The following is a 12856-nucleotide window of genomic DNA, read 5'->3' as shown; positions in this document are numbered from 1 at the left end:
GGCTCTCATTGGTTGATGTTAACGTCAATCCGTCCGCTCCCCCGCCCAACAACAATACACATCGCTCGGTGTTGGAAGTTGCATCTGAAGGGCATTCAACAACTCGACCAGATGGAAAAACAACGAGAGGAAAAACAACGGGGAACTCGCATGCAGCGTCCTTAGAGATACCCATTTGACGCCAGGTTTCTTGTGCGACGCCGAGCTTTAGCACCGCTAGCTTAACAGCCGCCAAACTGGAGCGTGCTGAGGAAAGAAAGGAAAGAAAGGACAGCCTGTCCCTGATTCACTGACAGTCAGCCCGTAGAGGAGAGGAAAAAAATGAAGTTCGCTCAGTTTTTGCTGAAAAATGGCTCGGTTGCTGGGATACCGAAACTGGTGGAGAGGTTTGCTAAGTTTTCTCCCTCTCCCTTGTCTATGAAGCAATTCATTGACTTCGGTAAGTGTTTAGTAGTGATTGGTTTTGTCGGACTTTGCACGTTACTCTCCAAACACTCGCATGGCAGTTATTCTCTCTCTCTCTCTCTCTCTCTGTGTTGTGTGTGTGTGTTGTGTTGGTGGGTTGTGGTGTGTGTGTTGGTGTCAGCTGACTTTACGCTGTACAGGTCATTGGCAGATAAGTGCAGTAATAATAATAATAATAATACACGTGCAGACTGATAGCTGATGTGGTTGATCTCTGCACTGACCTTCGCAAGCTCTCATGTTTCTGCTAACCTCAGCAAAAAACAAGGTCCAAGGAAAAGACCATGTCCACAAATATCAATGGACAGATTTCCTCTGAATGTTGCTCTTTAGGAAAAGTTTCTGTTTAGTTTTGTTCTCTTTTGGCAGAATGGGGTCAAAGTTGGATGCTTGCTCATTCATTTTTCCCCCCTATCTCTGTCCCTCATGTGACTGCAGGCTCGGCCAATGCGTGTGAGAAGACCTCTTTTGTGTTCCTGCGGCAGGAGCTTCCTGTCAGACTGGCCAACATCATGAAGGAAATTGATTTCCTCCCTGACAAACTCCTCGGCACCCCATCCCTAAAGCTCCTCACCAGCTGGTAGGATCTCAAGGATACGCTACATTTCTCTGTCAGGGGGTACACACTGTGGGAATGATTCAATCTGAAATCAAACCGTGTGAAAGGAAGCGAAAGGAAAGCAGCACTAGGGTGTATAGAAACTGTAGAGTGTCATTTATTTCAGGTTCACCGTGTTAAACGAGGTTGCACACAGGTCGTGTCTGGGTCATTTAGGGTCTTTATCAAAGCAAACGTCCCTTGTGTTCCAGCTTTCTGGTGTTTAGCTTCAAAGGTGAAATACATCCATAGATCTGTACACAATTTCCCACCTTTAGCTTTGGTTAATTATAGGCCTACAGCTGCGATCTGATGAAAACGTTGCTACTGATGTTGTGAAAGCCCGTGTGAGGTTTTGTCACAGCCTGTTCCGTTTAGCTCCCCTCCTCCCTCACCCAGCTGTTCTCTGTGCACATGCTGGCTACATACCATTGATCTGGGAATGTGCTTTATGTCTTTGTCTGAATTATAGAGGCCAGCCTCACTTTGTGTTGCCACGCCGGTACGTTAGTGATAGATTATGCACGCACTCCAATTTCATGCTGCACGTGAACATGCAGCCCAGGTTTTATGACTGTGAGGAAATGCGTGCTGCTTTACGCCGGGGTCAGCTGTTTGTGTTTGTGGTCACAACTCTCAGACAGGTAGAGTTATATCGGCATGGGTGAATCTGTGTCACATCCCCATCTGAAGCTACGTTCTGTGCATGTTGTAAATACTGTTGGTGCAGGTGTGTATGTGTTAGAGAAATTACGTCTGTTTTAGGTTTTCAGCTGCTAGTAGAATAGCTGTCATCGTTTTTTCTTGTCCTAATGAGACACAATGAAACCGTCCCTGGATGCATGTGACAGGGTTTCACAGTAGCACATGTTGGATATTGAAATCAACCACATTCTCCTGTCTTTTGCCTCCATTTTCTACCGAATAAGTGCTAAAGATACCGGCTAGTTGTAGGTAATCTTACTACTTAGAGTTTGTTTCTCCACCAAAGCTGCTACTTCCTGTTAGCCTCGTAGTATTCTACTGTAGACTTTAACCTAGCGTGTTGATTATGTTTGGCATATAGGTCCCCTCAAAGAAATGTTAACAACAAGGTCAGTACCCCACCCCCACTCTTCTTCATAAGAGCAGTGGTGTCTATATTTGGCCATGCACCTCCTGGACTGTGTCTTCCTCTTCCCATTACTGCAGATCTCGCTGGATTTCCAGCAAAGGTGTTGGTCTATCACTTGTTAATGTTGTTGACCAGGGTAGTGAGGCAACGCCTTGATCTTTCTTGGCAAGCTTGTGCAACTACAAGCTGCAAAATATTCTATTTCAAGATGTACATCTGTTTGCATGGCGGGACTTAATCCAAAATTCTACAGCTGAAGGTCAGTTGAGGGACAAACTGAGCACGTAGAAAGCGTTATGGCCACCCTGCTGTTCACCTTTCACCCAGTTTTGAGTGAGACAGCGCCCAAGGGAGTGTGACTCAGTGAGCTCAGCGCTCGAGCCTTCTTCATCCACCAGCCTACAGATGAAGTCTGGATTAAACAAGCAGCTATTATCTAAAGAGAGGACGGTGTTAATGCTAATCCTAGGGAGATGCTGAATGCCTTGTTACGCAGTTGTTAAACACATTAGTTTAAATGTCCTAAACACAGTTTCACATTAATGTAATCACAAGATTTTTCCATTATATTAGCTCTACTTTGTCAACATGATATACAGTGAATTAACTTAAGTTGAGTGTGTTTCTATGTTTTCTCTTCAAATCTATCTTTTTGTGTCTGCCAGGTATTCACAGAGTTTGTGGGAGCTTGTAGATTTTTTAGAAAAAGATCCAGATGATAAAGATGTCCTGACAAGGTAAGTCATTTGCATATACTTTCCAGCATATTGCTAGTGTAGCCCTTCAGAGTGTCTCTGTCTGGTGTGATCAGACTCAGTAATTCCGACGCCTGAAAACCTAATCTCTGTTGTGTAAACAGCTGTGGTCACATCGCTCATGTTGCACAGCACCTGGAAACCACTGTCAGACTCAGAGATACAAGGTTAATCACATTGTCGCTGAAACGGCTAAACTGTTTCAGCAAAATCCAACATGCTCCACCACAAACAGGAACCATTCATGCAGATCAAAAACAGCAACCATTCCTTTAATTTGGAGTAATTCATCTTGTTGATTCGTGGATCAATTCTGATTCGAATACTAGATATTGGATATCGGTACAGCCTTAGCAGGCTGGTGCGTGCGTGCATTTTCTGTGTGTTCACATTTATGGCTGGGGAAGATATTGATATTTATCATTGCAATTAAGATGGTATACGTGTCTTTGCCCTCAGCTTTGTACAGACTCTGGTGAATGTCCGTAATCGGCACAACAACGTAGTTCCCACCATGGCTCAGGGAGTGGTGGAGTTCAAGGAGGCCTTTGGCGTGGACCCCGTCACCAACCAGAACGTCCAGTACTTCCTGGACCGCTTCTATATGAGCCGCATCTCCACACGCATGCTCATGAACCAGCACAGTCAGTATAGCACTCAGTGACTGACTGTGAGTTAATCAACACAGTTGCTCACACTCGAAGCTTGTGCCATTAAACTAAACTCAAAGTGAGAGCTAGCATTTAGAAGTGTTGACCCGATAAAGGTGACAGCACATTTTGTAATATTTTTCTCTAATATGATTCAATTTGATTAGATATTTACAAATACAGTAAACTGTGTGTATACATTTGTGTGTTTTCTTTTTTTTTATTCACACACACTTGTTGATTTTGTGCCCTGTAGCATTAATCTTTGAAGGCAGTGCGAACCCTGCCCATCCCAAACACATTGGCAGCATTGACCCCAGCTGTGACGTTGTGGAGGTAGTAAAAGGTAATGACTAATCTTCCTCCAATACTGCTGTCTGCTACACACACGCGCTGGATGTGTTATCTATTTTACACCACTGTCTATACAGGCAGATGTGACTGTTTGACCTTTTTATTATCTGATATTTTTAGAGTCAATATACAGAGTGGGAAGTGGAAACATGATGTGCATGGCTGTATGTTATGTAAACTTGTTCATGAAAGAAAACAAAGATAAAGTTGCCTGGAGTTGTTCTCTATTTCAGCACGAGTTGTCTGTCTTTGTGGTTTGAGTTTCTCACAGTGAAAAGTAACCACAGATGTTTTTCAATTTGCAGATGCCTATGAGACTTCAAAGATGCTGTGTGAGCAGTACTACCTGACCTCTCCTGATATGGAGATCACAGAAGTCAATTGTAAGACTCACAAAACAAGCATGTTTCTGTTTGTAGATATATTATTTTTGTCCACAGTTTTTAAGTTACTCTTGCCTACACTGTACCTTTTTTTTTGTTTCACCTGGACATGTCTGCTGCTGTTCTCCTAAAATTCAACTGAACCTTCTCGGATTAACTCTTAGGATTTAATTCTTTAAGTGAGGTCTGTTTACTGTCAGCTGGGCTCGCCAAGACCCTGCCAATGCAACACATGAGACATTCCTCAAAGAGAATGTGAATTCCTAAACAGAAATAGACCAGGAAAAGGCTTTATTTTATCATGTTCCAGATTAAGGTAGTATGATAGCACCGCATGAACATGTTGTTAATCAAATCCACATACCTAAATCCCTTTACAGTGAGAACATGTACCAGGGCTTTGAATATGAACTGTACAGCATATTATTGGCAGGTCAGGTCTAGGTCATATGAATCAAAATGATGAATGAAGTTGTTAATGGCTTGTTACTTGCTTAATTTAACAACATTTTTTCAGTCAGGGTGCCAGGGCGAGCTCTCATAGTGTTAACATATTTCCACATTTTTAAAAAAGTTGTATTTTTTCATCTGATTAATGTTTTCGCAGCCAAAAACCCTGGTCAGCCCCTTCACATTGTCTATGTGCCATCCCACCTCTACCACATGCTGTTTGAGCTCTTCAAGGTACAGGACCTCACAAACCTGAAAACCTTATTAACCTTCACCTCGTGTCTGCTCTGTCACTCTGTAATCCACTGTGTATGTTCTCTCTCAGAACGCCATGAGAGCTACAGTAGAGACCCATGAGATGAGCCCAACACTGCCCCCGATCAAAGTGCGAGTTTCACTGGGAAGCGAGGACCTCACCATCAAGGTAGATGATGACATAGAGAGTTAATACAGACCACAACTTTCGCATTAAAGGCGGTATTGTGCGCAGGGAATCATGGAGAGGCGGGTTTTTACGATTATACTAACAAACAAGCGTTGTTGCACCATGATGAAGAGTTCACTGGACGTGAGCCTGCTGGGAGAACAATGAGAGGCCCCTTGAAAATTTTAACATACCTCTCCTTTATTTTTAGATGTCTGACAGAGGAGGTGGAGTCCCTCTGAGGAAGATTGAGCGTCTGTTCAGCTACATGTACTCCACAGCTCCCAGCCCGGTCCACATAGACAACTCTCGCAATGCACCACTGGTGAGACTCGCTTTGTTGCTCTGGTCTTCACTGTTGACGAGTCTTAGCCCGTACACTGTGTGCTACAAGACTACATGCTTGTTAAACATGCATTTGGTTCACAAAAATGTTGGTGTGCTGTTTCAAACTGGGATTAAAGGTAAACTAAATTGCAATTCTCTATGTTCTAATCAGAGACTCGCCCAACTGAGCATGGTTGGAAATTAGCTTATTACAAAGAGGAATGCAGTCAAGAACATTTCACTGGATTAAACTGTTACCACTTGAGAAGCTGAAGGGCTGCTACAAAGCAAACCATCTACAGTATCCACTGTATGTTTTATAATCTTGTAATATTATAGTGACTGGCCCAGATAGGCTCATCTGTATTCATACTGCAACCCTGTTATTTTTCCGTCCTGCCTCCTTCCTTCAGGCTGGATTTGGCTATGGCCTGCCCATATCCCGTCTGTATGCCAAGTACTTCCAGGGAGACCTGCAGCTCTACTCTATGGAGGGCTACGGCACCTCAGCTGTCATATACTTGAAGGTGAGAACAGCTCCACACAAAAACAACCTTGAAAGCCAAGTAGGTGTAGAGTGTAGAGCATACAAATGGGCTGTCAACTACACGTCCTGGATTGTCTGAGTGGTGGCCGGTAAGGTTGTTCTGTAATAAAGACAATGATGTGTGTCATTTTGTAAGTTATAACTCACCACGTCCCATGTTAGAAAAAGCAGCAAAGCTTGCTGTCTTCATTAAGCACAGAGGTTTTCTCATTGGCAGTGAGAACCAACCTGGACCTGACTGTCGTTCAAGCATACAGTACGTCTGTGTGATAAGGCTAATAAGTTCCCCTCTGTCCTGCATCACAGGCTTTGTCGTCGGAGTCAGTGGAGAGACTTCCTGTTTTCAACAAGTCAGCCTTGCGGCATTACCAGGCAACCACAGAGGCCGATGACTGGTGCATGCCCAGCAAGGATCCAAAGAAACTGGGCAAGTATGAGAGGACTCGGTAATGGTGAGCCAAGGGAGGAAACGGAGGACTAATAAATATTTTGAATAAAAGAATAATAGCATTAAGAAGGAGAGGGTCCACGTTGGAAGAAATGGATAAACTTGTACTGTAAGTGGGAGAAGGCGTCAAATGCTTTCAGCATGTTGCCGGACCTGGACTTTCTCACGCAAGACAGAAATCTAGATGAAGAAAAACGCTCAGTGTCGGTGTCAAGAATCAGATAAATGCAGCTGAACTATTACTGCCAGCTGCCAAGCAATTTAACTCAAAATTCTCACCTCATTTATTTTCATTATATGATGATTACAGGCTGCTAATGGTAATGGAACAAGTCAAGTATTAATCTTCTTTTGCCTCACTCACTTTTCAGTTAATAATAACGTTACACTGTGAAACAGAGCATGCTAGCTGTTTGTGTTTCTGTCATAAACACACGTTTCAGAATGTATCATTTCACAATCTAAAAACAAACACTCCTTGTTTGATTCAATTAACGTTGTGTTTTTGTATTAGACTCAATGTGTATCAATGCTTTGAAAAAACCCAGCCAAAGCCAGCTACAGTGGGTTCACTTAAGTTAAGCGGAATGGGAACATTCACTCACTGCAGCATAAACACAAAGGGAGCAAAGTCTGTTCCTCCACCTTTGTTCATGCTTTTTCAGTCCTTTATAACTCACAGCACTGCTTCATACATACAACTCCTTGCATTTCATAGCAGTTTTCAACTACATCATTTCAAAGACACTGTAAGAAGAATTTGCACTGGTTATGCAAATTGAAATTATTTTATTATTCAAACAATTGTTCCATGTTTAGTCTTTTGGCCTCTTCACTATGAGACGTAAACAGAATGTGATCCTTTTTAATGGAGGATTGTGCTCGTCAGTACCTACCTTGTGCCTTCACATTTAAGCTGAGATTCTTTTAAAAGTTCGATTATAATATGAATATTTAGACAATGTATTGAGACGCGTAGGCATGCTTTCATAGAGAAAAATGAGACGTGTCTTTTTTCTTTTTGGGAGAAGTTGAATTGTTAAAAAACACAGTATTGCAAGCTATTTGAAGTTATTATGTATGGCTGAACTGTGAATAACTGTATTTTAATTGTAATACTAACTGCCAAGTTAACCTCAACCTTCACAATCATTTTCCTCTGTTGAGACTAGTGTGAAGTTAATCGCGATAGGAAACAGAAATATACACTTTTTAATCTCTTTCCAGGAAAATGTTCAGTGTTAATCTCTGCATGTTGAAATTAATTTGATACTTTTACCCTTAGTGTTTTGTAATGATGCATGTGTTGTATATTGTATAGTGACTAGGAGTGAAGGCCTGTGTGAAATATTAAATGTTCTGCTCCAGCTTGCTGTTACGTGACACAATATAAGCCGTCATGCTCGGGTCAGTGTAGCACATTCGGATGATACACACTTGAGTTAAGTGTAGCAGTCACTAAGAACACAGGCGCTCAGACAGTGCGAGCTGTATTGATCTTACAGACATTGCCATCTGTATCTAACAGTTTCACATATTCCATGTCCTCATCGCATACCAGGCTTACTCTCACACAGTGTACTTCTCAATTCAGTCTTTGCCGAGTTTGAAGTGTTCAGAATGGCTGTTAGTACTTATATTAATGATATAATATGATTATATTAGTTCACTCATTTTAGGATTTTTATGATTTGTGAACATTTCACACTGTGTAATAAACATTACTCTCAAAGGCCAAGTGTTACTGTGCTGAAGTTGTGGTTCACCAATAAAAGGACCAGTGAATGTAGAAAATAAAAATGTCATGTGACTCAATACGTCATCACCTGTGCCTCTGTTCGCCTTTAGTTACTCGTTGGTAATGTGATAATGTTAGTGTGTTAATTATGTGCCACTGGAAGTTGTTGCTTCCCTCATTGTCCCGCTGACCCCTTCCTCTCTCTCCACAGCTTGTTTTAGGAATCTTTGCTCTGTTTGTCCGTCACCGTCGCAGACACAGTCCAGTGGCTTTTTGTGGCCAGCTGCCAATAGGGGCTGAGAACAGGCCGTGCTGTTCTGTTTTGCCCCCTTCATTAGTGTGCCCACATGTCACGCTCTATTCTGGTTGTGTTACTTTCCCTTCTTTGTCTCTTTCAGTTCTATTTTCCAGTTCACTGAGGCCTTGTTGGTATTGTAGCAATAAAAATACAGTGTTATACAAGACGAGAGGATAAGTGAAAATACGATTGGCGTGATGTCAGAATCACTACAGCGGACAACGTTCCCTCTACAGGAAATGTCTGATACAGACCAGAGCCGCAACAGAGATTTCATCTGGATCTGTTTACTTTTGTTTAAGCTTTCATTAAAAATGTAAAAGAAATGGGTTCAAAAGAATTATCCAAACATTACTAAGCTGTTTTCTTAATCAATTCTTCTGCTAATTTAAAGTAAGAGTAAATATTGGAACTGCAGCTTGCTCTTGTGTTGTTTTATGTTAAGTAAACCCATGCAGAGTTTGTTGTCTGAGCTTGTGGGTATTAGTGCACTCTGTTGCACCTGCAGAGCTGTACAGAGTTCATTTAAGGCCTCCAGCTTTGACACAGCTTTGACACAGCTTTGACCCCCCCCCCTTGAGCTGTCTTGTCAATACTGGCAACCCCCCTCTCACACACATATACAAAAAAAGCTATATATAAATTGAAAGTCAGCTAGTTTGTCACAGACACACCTGTTTATATGTATGGACTATGGACTGCCATAAGGTTCAGTGAAAAAATGGTGAAGCCTGCACACTTAATCACTGCCACAAAAAATCTTTTAATGAAAAATAATGCCAAACTGGGAAGCTGGGAAAATAAAAAAAACACAGACAAAGACATTTCCCCAGTTGTTTTTTGAAATCATTTGTGTTAGTCACACCATTTTAGTGACATGTTCCTATTGGCTCTCTGTGTATCTGTGTATGATGTGTAGTATAGTGAAGAAAAAGATCAAAGAAGTAATCTCTGTTTCCTTTCTCCCGTCCTAATTCAGCCTTCATTATTGAAAGCTGAGCAGCCTTACTCTTTATGTTTCTTGAGGCTGCCAGTTCATTTTCTCCCTTTTCTCCTCTTCAGCAAAGACACTAATAGCTCAGCAGCGCCTCTCTCTCTCTCCATGTGGCAGCCTCAGTCTCCTAAGAGCTTTCCTCTATAGTACGCTGGCATTATCTCCACATGTAAAATTAGACTTAATGCCTGGATAAAATAGACTGGGATACTCACACCATTACTGCATGCTGTTGCAACCGAGATGATTGGGCCAGGTCATATTCTGTACATTTCCTCTGCATGAGACTTTTCAGTGTGGTTTAATGGTCTTCCTTTAGGTGAGGATCTATAGTGTATTTACAGCTCAAAGTACCTTTTGAAAGTAGAAGTCAGGATGGAAAGCACTTCAAATGTAACATCTAATGCTGATATTACATTGTTGTCACTGTTTTGCTGAGGGACCTCTGTTTTGAGGGTTTTGAGAAAGGCTTCCAATATATTTTTTTCCTTTCTTGTGCTGTTTTATTGGTGGAATAACGAAGTACTAAGTACAAATTTGATAATGTACTTTTTACTTCACTTATTATCTGACCGTTTTAGTTACTAGTTGCTTTACAGATTAGGATTTGTGCATACAAAACATATGAAGAAAAATATAATGCTTTGTTCATTAGTTGCAGTCCTTTACAAAATAGTTCATAATGAGCTCCACTTAAACCAACCAGTCAGTAAAATCCTGCTTTTACATCAATGCATGAGTGCTAATAATCCATTGGTATAATAGTACAACTTTACTTTTATTTTAATTTAATTAGTATTATTATCAGATCTGAATACTTCTTCCACTTCTGGTTGTTTAATAGCCTGTGTATTTGTGGCCAACAAAAACAGCTACATGTGCAGTCCACTGGAAAAACAAGCACTTGTCGTGGAGGGCTTTGTCAAGTGTTTGTTCTGCAAATAGTGGAGTATCAGGAGAGTGTGAGCTTGAGAGTGAACATTAAGGCAGGTTGCCAGGTAGATTTGGATTCTCTCAAGTATGAGACAGCACTGTCATTGAGAGACAAGTTGGCGGAAAATGACTGCAAATACTCACTGGCACATATCACTTTCAAAGAGATCAATAGGGCCCCTGTAGAAGGTGAAATATATAGATATTACAAGGATTACAGAAAGAGAGGTTGTGGGGACAGGAGGGTGGCTCCATGTGGCCCAGGAGAACAAAATCCTCAGTACCTGTCCCTCAAACCCCTGCATATTGGTTGAACAAGAGGGATTTTCTTATTTTCTAGACAAAAGCCCCTGGAAATGGTCTGCCTGGCACATATATAAGGGGGCACACTTGTTAACGTCAGCTCCAACTAGCAGCATTTTCCCTCTCCACGGTCTACAGGTGGCGAATGTTTCTATTACAGTCGTCAGGTGACAGGATATATATTGAGTATTTGAGTTTTATGAACAAAGGTCTATTCATCAGTATAGTATACCCTCAGGTTCCAGTAATAGGTATTTCTTCATGGGAGTTGGGAGAGGCAGCTGTGCTACACCTCTGTGACAGGGCCCACGCAGACTGGATCTGATGGCACATCTGGTCAGGTGAAGCAGGCTGCGCGGCGTGTTGGTGCAAACCGCAAACAAGGAGTCGTAGAAGTCTTTATGAAGCTGAGGAAGCAGAGAGAAACATTGTAGTATAAAAAAAAGTCATGTTTGGCAAAGTCATTTTTTCCCATTCACACGCACTGTATTTCAGTAGTGCCACTCTTTACTGCTTACTCTACGCTAAGCACACCCTTCATACTATCCATGTACAGTAGATCATTTTACTACCTTGTAGCAGTCATCAGGAATGGCAGTTCTCCACTTCTTCGTGGGCTTTAAACATTCATAAGAATTGACCATGATTTCTACTGCTCTGGGGTAATTGTGGCAGGACTGCAACACCTGCACAAAATAACACACAATATGAAATTATACAGTACAAGAACCGTCAATCGACATGATTTGTCAGAGATACTGTAGTAAATTAATAAAGTCCACAAATACCTTGTGGAACTGGGGTGGGTAGATCCGTGCTGCGTTAAAGTTGAGCAGCAGCTGATAGCAGAGCTCGGGTATGGCCATGGGCCTGACATCGGTCACTTTGAGGAGATACTGAATGGGGGCACAGCCATTTATGTCCATGGATCGTGAATCTGCCCCGGCCTCCAGCAGCATCTGCATCAGAACGTGATCACAGTTCCAGGCTGCCTTGTGAAGAGCTGTTTTATAGTCCTCTTCTTGGAGGTTCGGGTCTGGAACAGAAGGGCAGCTGTTGTAGAAAATAGCCCACACAGTTTGTGACAATAAATAGTGAAAGTCATGTACAGTTGTCGGTCCAAAAACTCACCTGCATGGTGGTCCAGCAGGAGGCGACAGACAAGATGGTGGTCTTGGCTGTAGATTTGCTCTTTAGGATCAAAAGCCCAGAAGGCCGCAGTCATCAGAGGAGTCTCCTGGAGAAAGTTGACTGCATCTACAGACGCACCGTGGGCTAAATAGAGAGCCAACAGCTCTGGGACGCCGAATCTGGCTACTGTGTGTAAAGGTGTCTCCTCATCATGGTTCTGGCTGGGCATATTGACTTTTGCACCTTCACAAGGAAAAAAGTAGAAGTTATTTTGTTGCTTTTTGATGTTGTTACACAATCTGTATTTGCACTTCATCCATCTACTAATGCATCCATCTATCCAAACATCCTTCCCTCCTGACCTTTGACAATGAGCTGCTTGGCACACTCCACTGACTCCCCGGTGATGCAGTAGTGCAGCGGTGTGTGTCCGCTTAGAGACAGGCTGCTGACCTTTGCCCCATGGGCCAGAAGCAAGGCAACACAGTCACTGTTGGAGACCTCACAGGCCACGTGCAGCGGCGTCTTCCCATTGGGCATCCGGTTGACGGCTGCGCCTTTCTGAAGGAGCACCAGTGCTGTTTCCAGAGCATTGTACATCATACATACATGAATGCCCATCGCCCAGGACTTTTCCAGTTTGTAGCCTGGGAGCCAATAACCTGTAGCAGAAAAGTTTTTAAGGCCCTGTAAATCTTCTCAACAAGAACACAATATGTTCTGTCAAGATAGTTAGGGTTATTCTATGACAGATTTCCGTTTAACCGTTCCTGTTTTAAAATGTCTGGCCCAGTTAGTTTAAAGTGTTGTGTCAACACAGTAAGAAGTTTTTTTTTAAAAATCACAGTAACTAATATTCAATTCAATTCAATTTTATTTGTATAGCGCCAATTCATAACAGAAGTTATCTCAGGACACTTTTTCAAATAGAGCAGGTCTAGACC

The 12856-nt window shown here is 42.2% G+C and overlaps 2 protein-coding genes across 3 annotated transcripts in view; one reads left to right on the top strand and one right to left on the bottom strand.

Moving 5' to 3' along the window:
- The first annotated feature begins 32 nt into the window (after positions 1-32).
- On the top strand, positions 33-8330 carry pdk4 (pyruvate dehydrogenase kinase, isozyme 4). Of its 2 annotated transcripts, XM_035681575.1 has the most exons (11): positions 35-439; positions 904-1045; positions 2843-2914; positions 3392-3576; positions 3839-3928; positions 4242-4319; positions 4927-5003; positions 5095-5193; positions 5405-5518; positions 5934-6047; positions 6374-8330. In XM_035681575.1, exons 1-11 carry the CDS (start codon positions 322-324, stop codon positions 6515-6517), a joined length of 1233 nt encoding a protein of 410 aa, XP_035537468.1. In that variant the 5' UTR covers positions 35-321; the 3' UTR covers positions 6518-8330. The 2 variants fall into 2 exon arrangements, 1 of the variants encoding a protein (XP_035537468.1); XR_004797511.1 differs by lacking the exons at positions 4927-5003; positions 5095-5193; positions 5405-5518; positions 5934-6047; positions 6374-8330 and having other exon boundaries at positions 33-439; positions 3392-3602; positions 4242-4261.
- A 964-nt stretch (positions 8331-9294) lies between these two features.
- asb4 (ankyrin repeat and SOCS box containing 4) overlaps positions 9295-12856 on the bottom strand; it is a 4533-nt gene continuing 971 nt past the window's right edge. The window contains exons 2-6 of the mRNA XM_035681563.1: positions 12275-12574; positions 11913-12155; positions 11570-11817; positions 11354-11467; positions 9295-11188 (exon numbers count right to left, since the gene is read on the bottom strand). Of these exons, the coding sequence (XP_035537456.1) occupies positions 11000-11188; positions 11354-11467; positions 11570-11817; positions 11913-12155; positions 12275-12574 (1094 nt within the window). The 3' untranslated portion in view covers positions 9295-10999. The remainder of the gene's footprint in view (positions 11189-11353; positions 11468-11569; positions 11818-11912; positions 12156-12274; positions 12575-12856) is intronic.

The sequence above is a fragment of the Morone saxatilis genome, unplaced genomic scaffold (genome assembly GCF_004916995.1).
Source record: "Morone saxatilis isolate NCDOM2014 unplaced genomic scaffold, NCSU_SB_2.0 Contig9, whole genome shotgun sequence".
Lineage (NCBI taxonomy): Eukaryota > Metazoa > Chordata > Actinopteri > Moronidae > Morone > Morone saxatilis.
Note: the sequence above shows the minus strand (reverse complement) of the source record. Positions and strands in the feature narration are given on the sequence as shown.

Bases quoted from the DNA above. Each gene is read 5' to 3' on its own strand.
- pdk4 (XM_035681575.1), top strand. From the start codon at position 322: ATGAAGTTCGCTCAGTTTTTGCTGAAAAATGGCTCGGTTGCTGGGATA. The intron at 5,194-5,404 runs GTAGATGATGAC...CTTTATTTTTAG, and splicing joins GCGAGGACCTCACCATCAAG to ATGTCTGACAGAGGAGGTGG. The intron at 6,048-6,373 runs GTGAGAACAGCT...CCTGCATCACAG, and splicing joins CAGCTGTCATATACTTGAAG to GCTTTGTCGTCGGAGTCAGT.